General features: G+C 34.5%; 1 protein-coding gene across 1 annotated transcript in view; it reads left to right on the plus strand.

Moving 5' to 3' along the window:
* DPYD (dihydropyrimidine dehydrogenase) overlaps positions 1-23,107 on the plus strand; it is a 795,794-nt gene that overhangs the window by 39,514 nt on the left and 733,173 nt on the right. The window contains exon 2 of the mRNA XM_032422959.1: positions 288-398. Within this exon, the coding sequence (XP_032278850.1) occupies positions 288-398 (111 nt within the window). The remainder of the gene's footprint in view (positions 1-287; positions 399-23,107) is intronic.

Below are 23,107 nucleotides of genomic sequence, written 5' to 3' on the forward strand. Positions count from 1 at the left end.
TCATTCTCATCTAAACGCTATGTATAAAATTTATCTTAAAGAGTCTTTGGTATAGTTTATGTGATTTTTAAATTTTTCATATTATAATCGATATTCTTATGAAATCAACAAGTATATTGCCTAGTAAATGATTACTTTAGATAAGCTTATTGTGGAATTACAATAGCAGGAGGAGAAAACAACATTTTTAGTATATGTCTTGGGATGTGTGGGGTAATCTTAAAATAAAATTTTGATTTTTTTAAATGCCAATATATATGATTATACATTGTTTATGCTATTTTCAGAGTATCCTGGCTTTAAATCCTCGAACACAAACTCATGCAGCGCTGTGTTCCACTTCGGCCAAGAAAGTAGACAAGAAACACTGGAAAAGAAATACTGATAAAAACTGCATTGTAAGTACCACTGATAGATGATTTCACACTGAAAATGATCACATCTTACATATTGTAAGACAAGATTTTACATATACTTTGAAATACAATTAAATGTGTGTAAAGTACAGCTATAATTTTTTCATATTTTAAATATTTTATATTTGAATAATCTCAAAAGTGTCTAATTTTATTCCTTAAAAATCTATTGAAACATTTAAAAAATTATGTAGATTTAGTGTGGTGCGAAAATTTATTTTCTTAAAAATCTATAAAATTTCTCTTTAAATTGTTTTGTAAAGAAACAATGTGTTGGCGAGGATTGGAGAAAAAGGAACCCTTGTGCACTGTTGGTAGGAATGCAAACTGGTGCAGCCACCATGGAAGAAAGTATGGAGGTTCCTCAACAATGAATAATAGAATTACTGTAGATCTAGTAACTCCACTACTGGGTATTTACCCAAAGAATACGAAAACACTAATTTGAAAAGGTATATACACGCCTACGTTTATTGCAGCATTATTTACAATAGCCAAACTATGGAGGAAGCCCAAGTGTCCCTTTATAGATGAATAGATAAAGAGGATGTGGTATATATAAATAATGGAATATTTATTATTCAGCCATAAAAAAGAATGAAATCTTGCCATTTGCAACAACATGATTAGAGCTAGAGAGTATAATGCTAAGTGACAAGTCAGTCGGAGAAAGACAAATGCCATGTGATCTCACTCATATGTGGAATTTAAGAAACAAAACAAATGAGCAAAGGAATAAAGGGCAAACCAAGAAATAGACTCTTAACTATCAAAAACAAACTGATGGTTACTAGAGGGGAAGTGGGGGGTAGGTATAATAGGTGATGGGGATTAAAGAGTGCACTTGTCATGATGAAAAAGATTAAATTAAATTAAAGCCTTTAAAAATTGTTTTGTATAATGACACAAGGACACAGAAGAGTTTCCATATTATAGATATAATTCAACTGAAGAGGAGTATGTTGGTATATACAAACTGTTGTAAGATAATGCTTTTGGGGAATATATGTACAGTATTTGGGGAAAACTGTGAACATTTAATATATCCAAGTGATGTTCAGGAGCACAAATGTCTGGGATTACTGATTGCTGAAATGTTATTTAACTGATTCTATGAGGTTAACACAGGGCTGGCACTTTGAGGCCATAAATGGGGATTAAGTACAACCTCGAAGGCAATGTTTAGAATACCATTTTAGGGGTTATACATTTTTAAATTAGGAAAGCAATTTCCTTTTTACCCAATTTCTCAAAATTAATTTCCCCAAAATTAATTTTCTCAAATCAGTTAGTGAAACAATGAATAGTATTAGTTTATTTGCATTGGCTTTTTGGTACTTTGCTTATACTGTCTAAGGTAATGATTTTAGTTTATTTTTATGTACTTCCTTCTTCCTTACATATTAACTCTTTGATGATGGAATTGAAGTATGTGTACAGGTGTGTCTGTATTCATGTGATTTTTAAAATTTTCTTGTCACTGAGCACTCAGCAAAGTTTTTTAAATGAAAAAAAAGGGAAATAAAAATACAAACAGGGGCGCCTGGGTGGCTCAGTCGTTAAGAGTCTGCCTTCGGCTCAGGTCATGATCCCGGGGTCCTGGGATCGAGCCCCACATCGGGCTCCCTGCTCAGCGGGAAGCCTGCTTCTCCCTCTCCCACCCCCCCCGCTTGTGTTCCCTCTCTCGCTGTGTCTCTCTGTCAAATAAATAAAATCTTTAAAAATAAATACAAACAAACAATGTGACTTGAGATGATAACACATAACAGCAAACCTGGATTTGGAGTTCACTTTTCCTTGTACCATTTGGGTGAGTTTTGCTTTCCACTATGAGGTCAAAGGAGACTAGTGTGATCCAAATTAGATCATTAGATCAAATAATAGACTGACTCTAAGGCATGATCTTATATTATGAAGTGAATAAAGAAATAATGTAAATTTCAAATTTAGAAAGCCCTCAAAGATTATTAAGTCTAAATCATTTTAAAGGTATGAGAACTCTGATCCAGAAAAATTATATGACTTCTTCTCTAAGGTCTCATTTATATATTATTAAACTATTTATGGTGAGGTTTTATTGAGAAAGAGAGGCTTTCTCTGTTATCATTTTTACTATTTTTATTTTGTGAAAATTAGCATTTTATTCCAAAATGTTAAGCTGTACACTGTCTAATTTTACCATATATATATATGTATGTGTGTGTGTATAAATGATGGGCAAAGATGTAGTGAGATGGGTTTTCTCCATTAAGTATATATTGGCACAAATTCTGAGAAAAGCAGTTTGACAGTATATCTGACAATATTCATTAACACCTGTGTTAGTTTGCTAGGGCTGCCATAATAAACTACCATTAACTGGGTGGCCTAAAGAACAGAAATTATCAATGTTCTGGGGGCTAGAAATCTGAGATTAAGGTATCAATAGGGTTGTTTTCTTCTGAGGCTTCTCTACTGCTTTTTCCTTGTGTCTTTATATGGTCTTTTCCGCTCTATGTGCCTGTGTCCAAATTTCCTCTAATAATGACACTAATCATACTAGATTAGAGTCTCCCTTAATGACCTCATTTTAATTCAATTACCTCTGTAAAGACTGTCTTCAAATACAGTTACATTCTGAGATGTACTGGAGGTTAGGACTCCAACATATGAATTTATGGGGGATATAATTCAGTCCATAATAGTATCTTTAAATTATCAAACACTTATACCCAATAATTCATCTTCTACTAAACTATCCTAAACAAAGAATTAGGAATGTAGGTAAAGAATTAAGTAGAAAGAAACTTATCCCCACATTATTTATTTGGTAGACAAAAATGTGGGGAAAACCCACTGAATTGCAACCATTGAGTTGTGGTTAAATAAATTAGGGCAGATCCATTCAGTGGTAAATTGTGCAACCATGGAAATTATTTTTAAAATAATTAATAATCTGGAAAAATACAATCTATGTTACAAGGAAAACGCATGAAACATTATATTTAAGAATGATTGTGTGCAGTTACACAAACACACACACCCCAAGACACATCAAAAAAGAAAATATAATGGAGTGTTAATTGTGACTAGCTTTGTTTTGTTAGCACCTTTGTATATTTCAAGTTTTCTATGATAAGCAAGTAGTAGTGGAAAATGAAAGGTAAATCATCTCAATTTATAAGATTAGATTTATTGCTCTGGATGCATACCATTTTGAAATTTTATTTGACACACTTGTATTAAGAAAGAGTAGTGAAATTCATACCGAAAGTGGAAACATGGAGCTAAGGTTGAAAGTTACTCTCAGTGCAGTTAAAGAATGTGGTTCCTTTCCTTTTCATTATTATGCTCTTTGTGTTTGCATGAAGAATTGATTAAAAGTATAACCAAGAGATATGATTTATTTTTTAATTTGTAAATTTTCATACTTGTGTTTTATAATCACTCATCAAAATTTAAAAGCCTTATATGTATATAAAGCAAACATAAGACTTTGAAAGGTAGAAAGAAGGCCAACTAGCTAGAGAAATACAACCTAAAGAATGAAACAGTAGTGAGTTCCCTGGGGTTTATTTTTTCTGCATTTATCCCAGTCTTCGCAGGGGGTGGGGGAGGGTGGGAGCGCTCAGCTGGCTCAGTCAGTAGAGCATGTGACTCTTGATCTTGGGGTCATTAATTCAAGCCCCACCCTGGGTGCAGAGCTTACTTGGATTAATTAATTAATTAAATTAAAAAATAAAAATAAATAAAAAAACATGTTTTGGGAAAAAATGGAATTAATAAAATAGATAAATAAAATGAATATCCCAGTCTTGGAGCTAAAGAAATTGGAGAACTGGAAATGCTAGGTCCCAACTGGAAATGCTAAGTCCCAAAATGCTAAGTCTGTTCTCTCTAGCTAAAATACCAGGGAAGGAACAGCCTAGCAAGACAAAAAACCTTCAGATAGTAACTACTCTAGCCTAACACAACAAGAAAAACTGTGACCCCAACCCATGTCTATTCCATAAAGGCTGGGTAGGAAGCCTAGACTTCTGCTCTGTGATGAGATAATGAGATGCCCAAACACCTCTGCTGGGTGAAAGAATAGAGAGCCAATATTTTCATCCCCATTAGCTAGCTGGTAACCGAGTGGGCCCACATCCCCACTTACCCTCTGTGATGTCAGTGGAGAGACCACTGGACTTCTGCTACCATCCAGAGGAAGAGAAGAAAGAGGGCAGGGCTGAAAAATACTCAAAAAGGAAATAATGGCTAAAACCTTTCCAAATTTGGCAAGAAACGTAAACCTATAGATTCAAAAACCTGAGTGACACCCGAAGAAATCCACAGCAAGATATGTCATAATTAAACTTCTGAAAACTAAAGACGAAGACAATATTCTGAAGGATGCCAGCCCACTTGCTTCAAGGCAGGGACAAGTCCTGTGGGCTGTTAAGTTCCTGAGCCTTGCCCTATTGCTCTGTCTATGACTAGACAGTACCACTGACTGCATCCTTGCTCTGCAAGTCTCCCTCCTTCCTACCCTGCTTTACTTCTCTTGTACTTTTCCTGAATAGCACTTACTCCGGAAATCACCTGCACACAAATCCCTGTCTCAAATTTTGCTTTTAGGGAAAATCAATTTAAGTTGCTAAACAAAGAGTCAAATCGTGGGGCCTTATGAGCAGCACTTGATACAGAAATTTGCTCTCTCCTTCCTAAAATATTTTCTTTCTCTTCGCTTGCAGGACATCAAACTCCCTTATTAGCATCTTCTTGGCTTCTTTGTTCATCTTCTCACCCCTAAATATTAGAGTGCCCGGGGCTTAGATCATTCTCTCTCTGAGGCTCATTATGTTGGTGATCTCATTTTTTTTCCTCACTTTAAATGCTGTCTATATCCAGAATCTTATCACCTCTCACCACCTTCACCACTACCAACCTTTCTAAACCAGTACAGTTATCTCTCATCTGTCTCAATAGCCTTGAGACAGTTTCCATGCTTATGCCTTTCCTGGTAGAATCTCGTCTTAATACACATGAGGAATCCTTTTAAAATTCCCATGCTTAGAATCTTTCAGTGGTTTTTCAGCTCACTTGGAGTTTGCACAATTTCCTTTGTACAGTTGTCACCTTTAGCAAGGCCTTCTCCGGCCACTCTATTTAGAACTCTAAGACTGCCCCACTCTGAGCTCTCTTTAGACTGCTGTGCTTAATTTTTCTTCTAGTGCTTATCACTGATATACTCTTTTTTTCACTCACTAATTTATTTTTTATCTTTTTCCACTGGAATATAAAGTCCAGGAGGGCAGTGATTTTTGTGTTTTGTTCATTGTGTGTTCTGTTTCATAAGCTGTGTTCCCAGCTTCTAGAACAGTTGGTGCTCACTAAATATCTGTCGAATGAATGCATGAATGAATATGACCCTTCTTTTATGTATTCTTTATACACTAGACATAAGGATTACATATTTTCTTGTATAGTGCTATACAGTTTCCAGAGTACCTTTGCGTATTACATTTGGTTTTTACAATGATGTAAATAGACAACTCAGATTTGTCTCCTTGTTTTATGGATGAGGACTATGCTGAAAATGTTCAATGATTTACTTAAGCTTATTGAAATCACTTAGTGTTGCAGCCAGATCTAGAATTCAGATCATCTGGATCCAGTGCATCTTTTTCAGGATATCACCTGACTTCCTTAGGAAAGGCAAGTAAGAGTATTAGAAAATAGAATCATCAAACTAAGAAAAATATGGATTGCAGTGGTTGTCGTATTTTTTTTTACCAGTAATCTTATATAATTTCTGAAGATAGCCAAAGAGATCATTTTTAGCTGACTTCCTGACCACCACATACAAAGGTTTTTTATTTATGCTTATTTTGTTTCATTTTCTAACTATTTTGCTTTGCTTTATAATTTTGTTTTGATTTAGTTCAGATAATCATTGACTTATCACTCTTTGCATAGGTGCATCAGGGTTGTGGGTTGGGTTTCTTTGAATTCCCAGGAAAGAAGTTTTTCTTGAGCCATCGTATAGTCTTCTGTTCCTATCTGCCTTTCTTTTTAAGAAGTCCATTTTGGTCCTGAAAACAACCATATTTCAGGCACTGTACTGAATGCCACTCAGAGATGAATAAATCACAAATTATAGTCTAAAATTGTCTATTAAAATAGATACAGGTTTAGTTTTAATAAACAAAAAATTATAGGCTTCTTAGAAGATAGGCATCTGTTTGACCTGTAAAAGAGTTCGACAAATGGAAATTCTGAATTTTTTTTTTTTTTTTACCCAAGAATTTCTTTCCTTGGCAGTTTGATACCATTCTAGTACTAATTGGAAATTCTGAATTCAGTAGGGGATTTAAACTGGCAAATGTGTTTATACTGGTTAATGAAGCACGAAGCAGTTATTTCCAGTATCTTTTAAGCAGGTGTTCCATAACTGCTGTTTATTTTTGCCATTTTTGAAAATGTTGAACTGTCCTAATTGCATAAATATTTTGCACTCATTTTCCATTAGTAATTTCTGAAGACCAGAAAATGTTACAAATCAGAAAACTGGGCAAAAATAAAAAGGGAATGCAGTTAAAGACAGCCAATTATTAGACATCCTGTCCAGGATTCCACTATTGCATGGTGGAACCAGAGGTTGTACTCATGCAATCTGGCACCAGAACTTCTTAAGTAAAATTGTTTGAATAAGTAAATAAAAATAAATCATTGAGTTTTTTTTTTTTTTTATTCTAGGAAATGACTGCAGTAATATATAGGTTTTCATAAATTGTTATTGTTTTCCTGTGTGAGGTTCACAATCTTAGTCACTATTTTTGTTTTGTATTTATTGCCTTTTTATAATGGGCCAGCCATTGTGTCACTTATCACAGTAGATTGAAGATGAATTTGATTGACATAGACCTTGCCAAGAAGTTCTCACATTCTTTTTGAAATATCAATAAGTAACAATAGTACTCTTTCAAAAGAAGTACCATGAAGGAGTTTTAATTATCACGGTGATTCAGTCAAATTTGCCTTTGGCTGAATTCATCTAACTTTCATAGTAGAAGATGGATTTAACAAGGAAGATGGGAGGCAAGATTCATACTGGTGTAGAAGGCTAGAAGACAAAAGAAGGCGGGGCAGTGAGTATGTAGGAGAGAGGATAAGCTTGAATATATTTAGGAGGTGTCTCAGTCTGCGTGGGCAAAAATATCAGACTGGTGGCTTAAACAATAAACATTTATGTCTCACACTTCTGTAGGCTGGGAGGTCCAACATCAGGGCACTGGCAGATTTGGTATCTGGTGAGGACCTGCTTCCAGGTTCATAGATGGCTGTTTTCTTGCTGTGTTCTCACATGGCAGAAGGGATGAGAGAGCTTTCTGGGGTCCCTCTAAGGGGACTAATCCCATTCATGAGGTCTCCACCTTCATGACCTAATCACACTCTCATAGGCCCCATTTCATAATATCATCACACTGGGGGTTAGAATTTCAATATATGAATTTTCGTGGGGTGGACACAAACCTTCAGTCCATAACAGGTGGTAAAATAAATATGACTTGTGAGTTTACTTTATGTGTGCATTTAGTTGTTTATAAGATAAATTGAGAGAGAAATAGTGAGTTCAGTTTGTGATCTTTTGTTTCTTGTACCTGTGGGATATCCCATGTGGTAGCTCAGTAAAAGAGTCAGGAATGGAGATGAAGAGTTTTGTTTTTTTTTTTTTAAATATTTTATTTATTTATTTGAGAGAGAGAATGAGATAGAGAGAGAGAGCATGAGAGGGGGGAGGGTCAGAGGGAGGAGCAGACTCCCTGCCGAGCAGGGAGCCTGATGCGGGACTCGATCCCGGGACTCCAGGATCATGACCTGAGCCGAAGGCAGTCGCTTAACCAACTGAGCCACCCAGGCGCCCAGAGATGAAGAGTTTTGAGTCATTAGAGTATATATAGGTATAAAAGCCTGCGCATAGAATTACCCAGGAAGAACGTGGAGAGTACAAAATGTAAGGCGCACCAAAAGACTTTGTAAGCAAGATAAATAATACAAAAATATATAAAACATGTATATAGGAGCATACCTCTTTCCTTTTGCCTCAGGCTCCTGGATGGCTTAGCATAATGTTGAAAAACACGATGGCAAGGGCAGCAGAGATGAGAATTAGTTAAGAAGCACTGTGTGGGTTGAGATGAGAGCCATGAAAGAATAGTGAGAGAGTTCCTACAAGGAAGGATAGGTCAATGTGTTTTCCCTCTAATACATGATTTCCAAATGTGGTTATTTTTTTATACTTTGGAAATTATCCTTATGATTTACTTTGTGTGCTGGGGTCCATTTTTTCCTTCTCAAGCTTACATGACTAGTAACGAACAAAATCTACATAGTTAATAAAGTTATCACTCAACCTCATTTAGAAAGGGAAGGTGGAATCATTGCTTCGATAACCAGCTACCTGGCTTGGTTAAACATGACATAGAATGCAGGTCCCAATGTTGATACATAGCAAATTCACAATATGAATTCCTTTTTTTAAACTCTGAAGTTAAATGAGTTTTTGACCAGATTCACAGTAAGAAAGCAATCTCTGTTCTGCCCTCACCTCTTCTTATGCCATATTTTGAAACAACTTCTCAAGCTTGAGTTTGCTTTCCTGATTGCTGACAATAGCATTCTTCCAAAAATAGACTCAGTGCCTGAAGGAGTTTCTGAAATAAAATAAAATAAAATAAAATAAAATAAAATAAAATAAAATAAAATGAAATAAAATAACCAAAACCAAGATTCTTTGCAACTTAATGCCTTCTTCAATAGGTGAAAAATGTTCAATAGGTGAAAAATGTATTGTTTGTATAGAGATTACAAATATCAGACTAGAAACTCAGGCATATAGGAAATATAACCTCCTTTATTTTTATGTAACCAAACTTAATTTTTGTTCTGAGCTTTTTCAAGAGTAGAAACTTAGTTACTGTCACTTTCAGGATTTTTGCCCCCACTGGTCCCCCTGCCCCTCCTTAGTTCTCTGGGCTAACATCTGACTTCCCTGGGATTTGGTGACAAGTGTGGTAGATGAGGTGAGCCCAGCTGATTCTTCATTATGTATTTCCATTAATAACCAATCATGGGGGATGTGGAGTCATCCTTCATTCCCTTTCACCAGATCCCTTTCTGTTCCCCACCCCTGTGCTACTTTTAAGTCATTCGTGAATGCATGGCAATTCCTTCTAATGTTCCACTCAACACTGGGGCTCAGGAAACTTCACAGTTTAGTCACCTCCTCCCAGGGCTTCATCACAGGTTCTCCAGCTCATGATCTCCATGTACTTTTGCCATCCCTCTATGTCTAGTCTGAGTTGCTGGGTAATGATCCTTTTTTTTCTGGGATCTACCAACATTTCTGGGCCCTCCCCTTTCCTATAGATCCTTATCTTGTCTTTCCATTCTTAAAATATTTATATAGTTTAGATGGGAAGGTAAGAGTGGAGATAAAAATTTACTTTTAACTCATCACACATTTCCTTCTAAATCCATGGTCAACCACTCAAGTTCTTTCAGATTCCTTGAAAACCTGACTTCCAACATCTTAAGTCTCAGAAAAATTCTCTTTGTCTCATTGCTTTCTGTGGTTACATCTTTTTCTTCAAGAAATGAAAACTGGTGGCCTCAATGCCTAACGTGCACATTTTAGTAGGAAGGAGGAGGAATTATGGTAAAACTTCCCTATCCCATGAAGTCTGATTTTAAATTTGGATTTAACAGAATTGATGATTATCTCCCATTCTCCATCTAGCAGGTTCTCAACTGAGGTCTGTCCGGGGTGGGGAGAGAGGGTGGAGTAAGTTTCTAATCTTCGTCAGAGAAAGTAAGAAAGAAGGGTTAAGACAGGCAAGGCCATGGGGCGCTTGGGTGGCTTTAAGTCGTTTAAGCATTGGACTCTTGATCTCTTGATTTCGGCTCAAGTCATGATCTCAGGGTCTCAAAATCAAGCCCATGTTGGGCTCAGTGGGGAATCTGCTTGAGACTGTCTCTAAAATAAATAAATAAATCTTTCCAAAAAAAAAAAAGACAGGCAAGGCCATTTAGAACCCCATGTTGGGAAACTTAGATGGTATTTGCAAGACTCTGAAAGTGAGTACCTCCTTAAATTTTGTGCTATAGATGCCTCACTTACCTCACTGTAATACTGGCCCTGAAAACAGCTGCAAATCAAAGAACTTATACTGTTCTGGAGGTACCAGCCAGCCTCAGGACCTAGGGATGTTCCCATGAATGTTTAAACTTGGGTAGCAACTGGCAACCAGCAATAGGGACTCAGACGGCTTTGGATGGCACAGGTAGCCCCAGAACTTCAGCCTGGCTAACTGGGTGGGCTTGCCTGGTCATTACCTTAACTTAATAGCAATGCTACCACACATTATGTATTACTGGATTTTTTGGAATCATTAATCTGGTACCATTTTACCATTTATATTGTAAGAACACTTATCCTGCTACATGCATTGAGAACATTGTAATTAATTAGAAAAAAATAAGTTTGTTTTTAAATAAGTATATTGTAAGTAATCTTTATTGGACAATCTCTTCCATAATTCTAACAGAGGTTAGAAGTTGTCATTATATAAATTTAGTAATTAATTTTATGTATGTGTTAGAATAGACATTAATTTGAAGAAACTATTTGATTCTTTAAAGAAAATGCAAGTTTAAAATTCAGCAGAGGGAAAAAAAATTTAGAGAGGGAAAAATATACAGTGACATGTGATTAACTAAAAATTCTTTGTCAAAGAATATAAAAATTTAAGTAGAAGAGGGATTCTGAGCCTAAAATCTTGCCTTGTGGTCATTTAGTCATATGTAGACCTTGTAATTTTGGAATTGGAGTGGGATCTTCTAACACATAATCAGTATTTATTTTAAAATAGTAACTTATATTGCTTATGGGAAGTCTTAAAGTCTAGTTATGATTTCAAAAGGAGAATTTTGGCCATCTCAATTTAAGAACACAAAGTATACCCTAATCAATAATTAAAATATGGAATCATTGATTAGTTTTCATTGTCTTTATATGAGATATGAACTCCGAAAAGCATCTCTTGAACATTTTTGGACTTTAATCCAATGGCTGGAAATAAGTTACTTTTCATAGCAGTGAACCCTCTTAAAGAATTAATGTGTCACATTTTTCTATATTCCAACACTACTGTAGATGAATTATTCTCTCTAATTTTAAGAATTACATAGTATAAATATTTGCTTGGAATCTGCCTTGTACAGTTTAATTCATTACAAAATTAATGGCAGACCTACTATGTGCCTACCACTGTGAAAAGTGGTGGGGAAAGGGACAAACACTTTTCTTGCCCTGACAGCTTCACAGTCTTTCTCGCAGGCATTAAAGTCATTCACAATCAGGTGTTGCAGGTGTATTCCAACTATGGAATCTGGTCTCAGGATTCAAGGTTGGCCTCCCTGAGGAAACAGAATTTAAGTTAAAAATACAGATGGAGGAGGAAAAGAAGAAGAGGGATCCCACCAGAATGGAAAACATACTGGAAAGATTTGAGATGAGGGAGCATACTGAACCCAGGTACTGAAACAGCTTCAGTACTGCATGGCTTGGCTGAAGTGTAGTGTGAAAGTAAGTACCAAGTAATGAGACAGAAGAGGTCAGCAAAGACTAGTACATGTAACAATAACACTGATAATGATGAAGATGATATTAATAATTGCATTTATTGAAAAGTTCTGTAGTCTGGTGATTTCATTAAGAGAAGTGCATGTCATCAGGTTAAGAAAGCACACTCTGCTATACACTGTAATTTAGTTTTGTCACAGATTAGGTTCTCTCTTTGTGTGTATGTGTTTTCTTGGTGCTTCATTCTACACATAGACTAGTATTGTCAGAGATTTATTCTCCAGGCTGAAATATGTAATAAAATGTTAATTGACTAAAAAGAAAAGTGTTAACTCTTGATTTCCTGAGGCTGTTACAAGAGAGCTTTGCTTTAATTATTTATTTCACACTGATCACAACTTTCTCCATATCCATGTGACACACAAATTAAACTCGTTTGTAATTGTCAGCCATCAGCCCCATTACTTTTATTTTGCTCTTCTTTAGTTTGAAATTTTATAATGGTTAAGTGGTGGTTTCTTCTTTTTCTTTTTTCTTTATTGTTGATTAGGATGGCGTGTAGTTATCTAGTCAGGGTTTAAGTAGAACTGGAAAAAACTTCCCCTAAGTGTAAGATGTGTTTCTTTAGCTTTGTTAGCAAAAAGAAAGAAAACTTTCCCTTTAAGCTAGCTTCCTTATCTTTGAGGTGTTTTTTTTTTTTTTTTTTTTTTTATGAAAGAAGACAGTGAAACCAAAAAGAATGACCTATCAGTAGAAAGGTTGGTTAAGAGTGAGCTACAGAGACAAACTAATTGGTTTCAGTTATTGGTTCTGCCATTTACTAGCTGTTATGATCCTGAGTAAATTCCTTGATCTCTTCTTGCTTCCATTTCCTCTTCTGCAAAATGAGGATACTAATAGAATCTACCTGATACACTTGCTATTGGGATCAATTTGCATAGTATACTTACAACAGTGCCTGGCATATATATAGTCCTCAACAAGTGTTATTGAATCTCATTATTAGCATTGAAACATTGATGGAGGTCTGTTTCTGTTACTATGCACGTAGGTATGTCCATCATGACAGTGGACACAGAACAGCATAACTAAATATGGAAAGAACATGGAGAGGTAATGAGCAGGAAGATATTAAGAACAGTAATGAAAAACAGAGCATTTCCTATATTGCCCAGAAATATCCTGGCAGCAGATTGTGTGTGTGTTGGGAGGAGTGTGTGTGAGAGACAGAAAGAGATAAGAAGAAACAGAAAAAGACACCAGCTTTTTTGAACCCTGACTAATATATGCATAAAGTAGGAATGAATTATCTTTCTGTGATTTTTTTTTTTTTTTTTTTTTGCCACATATTCCTTTCTCCAAAAATCCTTCAACATGATGCCTTGGACCTGCCCAGTTTCATCAGTCTATAGGTCTGCGTTGACATGGGGACTCTAACGCTGGCTGATTCTTCCTATGTGAGTCCCTGCAGGGTATGGAGTACTAACCTAAAATGTGCCCCTGTCTTAGGATGGCTTGAGAATGAGATATTTTCTCTCCATATTTGACAAGGAAGTTTCTCTTTGAAGATGTCATTCATATGGATTGCATATTAGTCTACGGATATTGAGAAGGGATTCAAAAGATCTGGAACCAAACTGATTTGTTTATACAGAAATTCTTTGGATAATCATAATATTAAACTGGAATTGTATGATGTATTGTAGGTCAATAAGTACTTATGTAATAAAGCAGATGTGTGTTAAGACTATGTCTATAAAAACAGAATATGTATATTTTAAAAGATATTAATGAAGCATATTACTGTATTTGCAAATAAGAAATATCTTTGCATATGGGAAAATAGAATGCTCTGAACAAAAGAAATCAGCTAAATTGTCTTTAGAGCCTAATAGTATATTTTACCTTTGCAAAACATTTATTTGGTGCTCATAGCAAATAAATATGCGAGTTTTGCTGTTTTCCGAATGGGCATACAATGGCAGCTGTCTTTCTAATCGTTCCCCTATTCAAACACTAATCGGTGGAACCTACGTAGAATGCTAGACGACTGAATAGGTAGACAATGGCAGCAGCGGTTTTAATCACAGTTCTATTCAAGCACTAATCGGAGTGATGATTAAGGGACATTAGAGGGAGCACTTTGACATCTGATCCTTTGAACTGATGTCTGTGCAGGCTGCACTCCACAGAGCTCACTTGGCCAGACTGATTTCCTTAAATAAAGTGCTGTGATTTGCAATGTAGGAAATATTACATTAGAGCCTATTGAAATGATTAGGAATTGAGGAGCTTTTCTTTCAGTGGGGATTTGGTGTATGCTGTATCTTCATAAAACTCAGAACATTAATGTTTCATACATTACTCTGAGTATCAGGGACCATTGAAAAATCGCATGAAAAAGACTCTTGTAGTCACATACTCAAAATTGAGTATGGATGGAAATATAGAACTCTGCTGTCATAGTCCTCAATTATGGAAATTTATGAATTTAAAAATATTTGGATTTTCATATAACCCAATCAAGATCAGCACATCCTAACTGCATTGCATTTCTTATTTTCTTTAAACCAGCATATTTTTAGTGTTCTGTCTCTTGAGTTACATTAACATCAACCCCCCCCAAAAATGTGTTATACCCTTTCTGCATTGGTCATGCTTTGGATTCAATCATTTTTAATAAGATAGAATGGAATTTTTCTCTTTTTTTTCTTTCAGAATTTTTAATATCAATTTAGATTTTACTGACCTGTTGTCTAGAACATTTCATGTGATTGATCCTGAAAACATTAATATCTATTTAACATTTGCAGATTGGCTCCATGCTTAAAATTTCAACATCAACATTTGAATACATCATTCCAATTATCTTTATATATCTATCTTTAAAATGTATTTATATAATGTATAACACATAGGAGAAAAAAAACTTTTCTTCTACCCTCTTATTTCAGTTAATGAGGTCTGTGAATTAAACTGGCAAAAGACATTAATAGAAGAAAAGGTATATATGTTTTGGTTGACGTTGATATTTTATTTTTATGTGCATGGAGTCCTTCACAGAAAAGAAGTGAAGACCCAACGATGCTTCTAGACCCAGCAGCTTATATACCATTTTAACAAAGGATGATAAATTGTGGAGAAGTAGCAAGACAAGGAAAAAGGGTTTTGGGCATCTAGGGGTGGTTAATTGTGGGAAGGTAAATATATGGGGACAACTAACGGAAAATTAAAGTTATTTTAGTAAGGTTTGTTTGTGCATCTCAATGCTGACTTTCTGTCTCCAGTGATAATGGTTCTTCTGGTACAGGAGAGGGGAGGAGGAATACTTTCACAAAGGGAAATTTATGTCCTGCTTTTACGCAGGTAGGAGGAGAGAGGATAGTGTTTGCTTTTTCTTAATTGCCTTCAGCTCAAAATAATTTTTATGCTGAAGTGGCAAATTGTGGGATAGCATATTCTGATCTCCTTCATGTACAGCCTCTTAGGATTGAGTCCTCTGTATTTCTTATGTTCCTTAGTTAAAGGATTCTTTTCTATGAGAAATGAAAGATTTTATCATAAATTCTGGGATAAATATGATTGCGGTGTATACTTGTGAAGGTGTCTGCCCCCCTCAGATTCACAGATGTGTAGGTATGGGCTCTTGAAGCTATATTTGTACCACCTGACTCAGACCTCAAATCTGGTGGCCTGAATCTGATTGAGAAAACTGACCAAAGCCAGGAGAAGCAGATTCTCTCCCAGAAATCGGGGGTAAGAGATTTTATTTCATTCTGAGCTGTTTGAGCAGGAGACAAAAAATTGAAACTTGGGTGTTGCAGGGTGGACATTTTCCACCTGCCATGTGTATTTAAAAAAGTCAGTCTGAAGAAAGAGTAGAGGCAGATGTCGAAAAAAAAATCTGCCTGGGTTACACATGGCTTTTTATGGGGAGGGTTTTGCAACTTTATGTTTTGTGAAATATTCTTATATCCAGATATAGTCTCCTTTTTTGGCTTAAACTATCTAAAGCTGGTTTTAGATATAGACAACCAAAAAAATCCTAAGAAGCACAGTGGCATATTTCAAATTCTAATGACTTAGAAAAAAAAGTGTTTATTTTTAGGGAATATGGTAAAATTATAATTTTTAGGGAATATGGTAAAATTATAATTAAGTAGGAAAAGAAAAATAGAGTAAGGAATAAGAATAGTTAAATTTTATATTGTGTGAGACAGTAGAATGTAATGTAATCAGCTCCTGCTTAGAGACAGACTGCCTGGGTGCAAATCATGTCTCTGCATTTACTAACTTGACCTTGGATACAGTTCTTCACCCCTATCAGCTAGCTTCAGTTTCCTTTAGTGAAAAATGGAAATAATAATAATTATAGCAATCTAATTAAATTATTTTGAGAATTAAATGAAGTAATGAATTTAGAGAGGGCATAATACAAAGCTTGGCAAATAGTAAATGCTCACTAAATGGTATTTTATTTTATTTTTCCTTGAATATGGGAAATGTCTCATGTTTCAGATGATAAAGCATTTGTCTAAGATTTCTTTGAAGACTTTTACATCATTTAGTAATGATTTGCAAATATTAAAAGTTGAGTAAAGTGATACTACATTTATTTATTCTAAGTGTGTTTTTTTTTTTTTTTTAATGTCATATTTTTGTTTGGGAAACAAATCCAGGTTATTATATCTACATGAATTTCTTGATTAAATAGACTATCATAGGGCTGCTTAGTCTTTTTTATTCTCTAAGAAACAAAACTTACACAGATACAGTATTTTTAGTTTGTTTCCATGTTACATGAAATAATTGTAGTTGGTTACTTTGGATTCCTTCCTTTTTTTTTTTTTTTTTTTCCCCTGAGCTCCAATAAGAATACAGGTAGTATTTGTGGTAAGATTTTGCCCTTATTATCTATTGGTTTACCTGTTTTTATCAGTTTGTTTTTAGGTTTATTATGTTTTCTTTTAAATAATCTCTCATGTTTTTGAGAATTGAAATGTATATACTGCTATCTTTACCTATCTATCTCCATGTCTTTATCTCTAGCTCATACATCTGCATGACTTCTTTTTTCAGTGATACTTTCTGGCTTTAAAGCTAGCAGTTTTGTAAACTACCAGTCAACAAGTAATCTACCCAAATCATGTCCTCTACAGCACTACCTAAGAAAGTTTGGCAGTGTTGTTGTTTTTCTTTTATATATTTAGAATAAATTTTCTAGACTCTGGCTATATTTTGGTTTAATAGGGGAGGATTTATAAAAAGGGGTTAAAAGGAAGAGGGCCTATGGGTCCAGCAAGGAGAACAGAGGTTTGAATGTAGACTATGCACGGTATTTGGAGGAGGCAAAAAACAAATAGATAATTCAGGTTTAAGGAGGGATTCATGTCTGAGAGCAATAGAAAAAGAGTTTTGGAAGGAATGGTATAGATGAAAATGTCTAGAAAGAAGACAGGATTCAGATTGTGTAAAAACTTAAATATGATTAAATATGAGGGATTTGGAATCTTTTTCTTAGGGCAATAAAATGCATGATTTTGACTAGGATTTTATTATCGTAAAAGTAATATTTTAAATTTAATGAGTAATCTTTAGAATATTAATTTGGAACCTGCTTGTTTGTTAGGGGCATCAGTAAAGGTGGAAGATCTGGGAAAAGAGAAAATGGAATTAAGGGTTCTTCATACCTTGTGAAAAGTCTAGAAAATACGAGCTATGGTGCCACTTGGCCCATTGTTCTCCCAGCTGGGATAGTTTCTGGCACATAGTAAGCGCTCAAAGATATAGCTACTATTTTTGTTCTTGATAGATTTTGTTATTATTGTTGCTATTTTTGTTATTATTGTTCTTCTTTAGACATCTCGTGATAGAGCATTTTTTGGTCCAATTATTGACAATCTTATACCTTCTATGGTTTTGGCCACATCATAATTACCTCTAGGCTAATATTAAAAAGGAAGCAAGTTGGGCGCCTAGGTGGATCAGTTGGTTAAGCAACTGCCTTCGGCTCAGGTCATGATCCTGGAGTCCTGGGATCGAGTCCCGCATCAGGCTCCCTGCTCAGCAGGGAGTCTGCTTTTCCCTCTGACCCTCCCCCCTCTCATGCTCTCTCTATCTCATTCTCTCTCTCAAATAAATAAATAAAATCTTTTAAAAAAAAAAAAAAAAAAAAGGAAGCAAGTAGAAGAGAAGGTAACTTCAGCTCAACCCAGAAACAGGCTGAAAGAATTTACCAGGCCTCAAACTTTTGGATATATTTGGACAAGTTATCTGCTTGCTAGGTTTAGGCTTTATCAGATGTACTAAGTTTTTTCTTTTTTTCTTTTTTACATTAAATATCTTACCCTTTCTCGCAGTTTTTTCACTACCAGTGTTCTTTTGAATACTCCTGTTTATCTTCCATAAAACAACATTATTTCTTCTTGATGCATTCATCTTATACCTTCTTTTTTTTTTTTTTAAGATTTATTTGTTTGAGAGAGAGAGAGAGCATGAGCATGAGTGGGAGGGGCAGAGGGAGAAGGAGAGGGAATCCAAAGCAGACTCTTATAGGGCACCTGAGTGGCTCAGTTGGCTAAGCATCAGACTCTTGACTCTTGATTTCAGCTCGGGTCATAATCTCAGGGCTGTGAGATTGAGCCCTATGTTGGGCTTCACACTGGGCCTGGAGCCTGATTAAGATTCTTTCTCTCCCTCTCCCCCAATAAATAAACAAACAAATAAATAAATGAATAAATAAACAAACAAATAAATGTGAATCTTATAAGTAGGCCTTTGGGAAAGAAAAATAGACATCACTGTCTAGTTTAAATTATCAAATCTGCACTACTGTCAAAACAGTTTTAATACTCATCATAATATATGCTTAATGAATATATACATGAAATCTTTAATCCCAAGTGCAGAATATATTTGACAAATATTATGTAGCAATCATTCTTAATTTTGATTCAACATAATGTGCCATATTATAGTTCTATGAATTTGCAATGGTCTACATCTAATGTTTGATTTTATTTGTTTTTCTAATTTTTACTTGATTTTTTTCGAATACATTCATTTTTTACTAGTAATTTTTAATCATCCCCCCTTTTTAAATCATGTATTTGTTTTTGAAAATATCAAGCAAAACTTTTATCTCTGTTTTATTCTTCAGCTTTATATCTGTTTACTATTACCCACATGACTGTAAGCAGTACTTTCTAAACCAAAAAATAAATAAGTTAAAAGAAAATACTCTTCATGACAGCATTGTACTGTCTACTCTTTTTAACATAGGACACTAATAAGAATTCCTTCCCTTTCTGTCTCTTTTATACACCTTCGTTTCATTGTGTTTCCATTCACTGGTAAACACTAGCAAAGATATAAATAACAAAAATATGTTCCACTGTTAATACCCGTATTTGTGACAATTTAACCTTGCCCCCCCCCCCCAAGTTTTTCTCTGGTAGATTAAATGATATACCTCCTAGGTTTTCGTCATTATGGGAGATAGTAGACATTCTAACTATTTTATGAGATCACATTTTAAAACATCTTATTTACTCCTAGAAAACAATTATAAGGAGATGTGCAATCATTAACATGCTTAAGTCAAAAGTGTGAAAGAAATAAGCAAACATAAACAAAAAAATAAACCTAATGTAGGACATAAGACATTAGGAACTTTTCTCAAACAATAAAATAAAACAGATATCTATAATATAAACCAATCCACAAAGGGAATTATACACAAAATAAATAAAAATGTTTAAATATGTAAATTCCAGTAAATATGAGACATATTATTTATAACCACTCACCTCCTCAATGCACAACAGTAATACAAATGGCAAACTAGGAACTGAATTTCACAACTGAAACAACAGACAAAATTGGGTATGAATAACCATTTTTTGTAGAAGTGTATCTAATCTAAGACACTGAACCAAGAAACAGATAATAAAATTATAGCTCCTCCCCTCAAAAAATCATACTATGTGGATCATTGGAAAGAAAGCACTACTCTAAAAATATTTAATGATAGAAAAGAAAATGGTCTTTTCAAACAAGAAAACCTACAATGTAAAAAAGGACTTCAAAAGGAGATAAGAATAATATATATATTTTTAAAAGCTGACGTGTTTTTTGAGATAAAATGGAGCTAAATAAGATGAGGATGGGGTGAGGGAAAGAATAATGGGGAAGATACTTATAGAAAAGTAAAATGCAGTAATAGATATAAAAATCTCCTTTGAATGCATTAGACAACAGGACTGACACTACAGATGGAAAAACGAATTTACTAATATCAAAGATCAATTTGACATTATTTCTCAAAATACACTGCAAAAAATAAATGTAAAATAAACTAACAGAAAATAATATACATTATGTTCTAGTAAGGGAAATCCAATCTATGTAGATGGAGCTCTGGAAAGAGTGAAACAGAACAAATAATGCAGAAACAGTAAGGGAGTATAGTAAAAGAAGACGCTCCTCAGCTGGGGGAAAAAAAAAAAAAGCATTTCCTGTAAGTGAAAAGACATATGATGTTTTCTGCAAAATTAGTGGGAAAATTTCATAGAATTTTTAAAAAATGAATTCAGTAACTGTAAAATAAAAGTGTGATAAATTCAACCTAATTAAAATTAAGAACATCTGTTCAACAAAACATAAAAAGAATGAAAAGATAAGCCACAGATTGAAACATACATAACCAACAAATTATTTCATTGGTGATATAGAAAAGACTCTTTAATATTATAAGAAAAAGACAATCCAACACAACAATTGGCAAAAGACATGAAGAGGCATGGACAGATGAGGAAACATGCATGGCCTTATGCATAAAATGATAGTCAAACTCATTAGATTCTTCCCTCAAAAATAACTAGGGAAAAGGCAAATTAAGAATGTATCAAGATAAAATTTTACACATTGTATGGACCAAAATTAAAAGGCTGACAATGTAATGTTAGAGACAATGTGGATTTACAGGACTTCTAAAATATTGCTTTGCAATTATAAATGGCATACACAATTTGACATTATTTTGTAATGGTGTACTTTTGCAGCCCCTCTCACCCAGTTTATACCCTGGAGAATCTTATGCACATGTGTATCAGGAGAAATGTATAAAAATAAATGAAAGTGATGTCACAATAGTAAATAATTCAAAACAATGTAAGTATTCATGGATAGAACAACATATAGGTACTAATATTCTTTTTTTAATTTAAATTCATTAACATATAGTGTATCATTAGTTTCAGAGGTAGAGTTCAGTGATTCATCAGTCTTATATAATAACCAGTGTAGGTACTATATTCTTATTACTATTAAATTATTGACTTTTAAAATATGAACAATGTCAGTTTAAGTATAGCTATTAAATATTAAAGATATTTTTTTTTACAATAAAGGAATTTTTCATACCAAATCATTGCAGAAAACAGAAGAAAATGTAGCATAGTATATGCAATACATGGTAGAAAATAGTGAAAAGATTTTAAAGCCAACGCTAAGGAACTTAACACTTGATGGAAAACAAGTTTATCATTTATGATCACAAATTTAAGTGGTTTGCATTCATCAATAATTTTTCACCTTTAATTATAATTAAACCCAAACACATACTATTTAGGATAAACAAACCAGAAACAAACTGAGAACTGGATTAAAGATGAACACATGGACAAAAATATATTAAATAAGCCAATAAAGATAACATAGCCACAATCATATGCTAATAGATAAAGTAAAATACAAAGTGAAAAATTAAATTGAAAGAGTTTCAGCACATGATAATAGATACAGTAACTTAATTTAAACGCTACCTCTTCAGAGACCATCTCACGTAAATTCCCTGTCCAGTAACCTCCTCTCACTTCCTTCTACTTTATATTTACAGTACTGAAAATTGTAACTATTTTTTTATTGTTCATCTTCCCTAATTAGGTTGCATCTACCATGTGATCCATCCTATTTAAAAAGAGACTTGATAGTAATATTTAAATAATATAAGTAACAAGTTTAAATTTAATATATGCCAACATGATATCCCATGATTAGGGGACATACTTTACTTTTTCTTGCTCTTAGGACTTTTTTTTTTTAAATTTTTTATTGTTATGTCAATCACAATACATTACATCATTAGTTTTTGATGTAGTGTTCCATGATTCATTGTTTGTGCATAACACCCAGTGCTCCATGCAGAACATGCCCTCTTTAATACCCATCACCAGGCTAACCCATCCTCCCACTCCCCTCTCCTCTAGAACCCTCAGTTTGTTTTTCAGAGTCCATCATCTCTCATGGTTCGTCTCCCCCTCCAGTTTCCCCCCTTTCATTCTTCCCCTCCTGCTATGTTCTTCTTCTTCTTCTTCTTTTTTTTTTCTTAACATATATTGTATTATTTGTTTCAGAGGTACAGATCTGTGATTCAACAGTCTTGCACAATTCACAGCACTCACCATAGCACATACCCTTCCCAATGTCTATCACCCAGCCACCCCATCCCTCCCACCACCCCCCACTCCAGCAACCCTCAGTTTGTTCCCTGAGATTAAGAATTCCTCATATCAATGAGGTCATACGATACATGTCTTTCTCTGATTGACTTATTTCACTCAGCATAACGCCCTCCAGTTCCATCCACATCGTTGCAAATGGCAAGATCTCATTCCTTTTGATGGCTGCATAATATTCCATTGTGTATATATACCACCTCTTCTTTATCCATTCATCTGTCGATGGACATCTTGGCTCTTTCCACAGTTTGGCTATTGTGGACATTGCTGCTATAAACATTGGGGTGCACATACCCCTTCGGAAATGTGAGACAGGAGTCCATCAAAATCCTAAAGGAGAACACAGGCAGCTCTTAGGACTTTAAAAAGTAACAACTCAATATATTGACACCAATTAAAAAATAATATTTTGCTGTCAATTCAAAAAAGCAATTATTCTATAGGATTTTTCAGTACAATGCAGCCTGTGAGAAAATGGTAACAAATATAAGAACAGGAAAAATATCATTTGGATGAAAGTACCAGTTGTTTTCTTAAGCATTTATTAGACAAAGTATAATTTTAAA

Source organism: Phoca vitulina, unplaced genomic scaffold (assembly GCF_004348235.1).
Source record: "Phoca vitulina isolate PV1807 unplaced genomic scaffold, GSC_HSeal_1.0 scaffold2, whole genome shotgun sequence".
Taxonomy (NCBI): domain Eukaryota; kingdom Metazoa; phylum Chordata; class Mammalia; order Carnivora; family Phocidae; genus Phoca; species Phoca vitulina.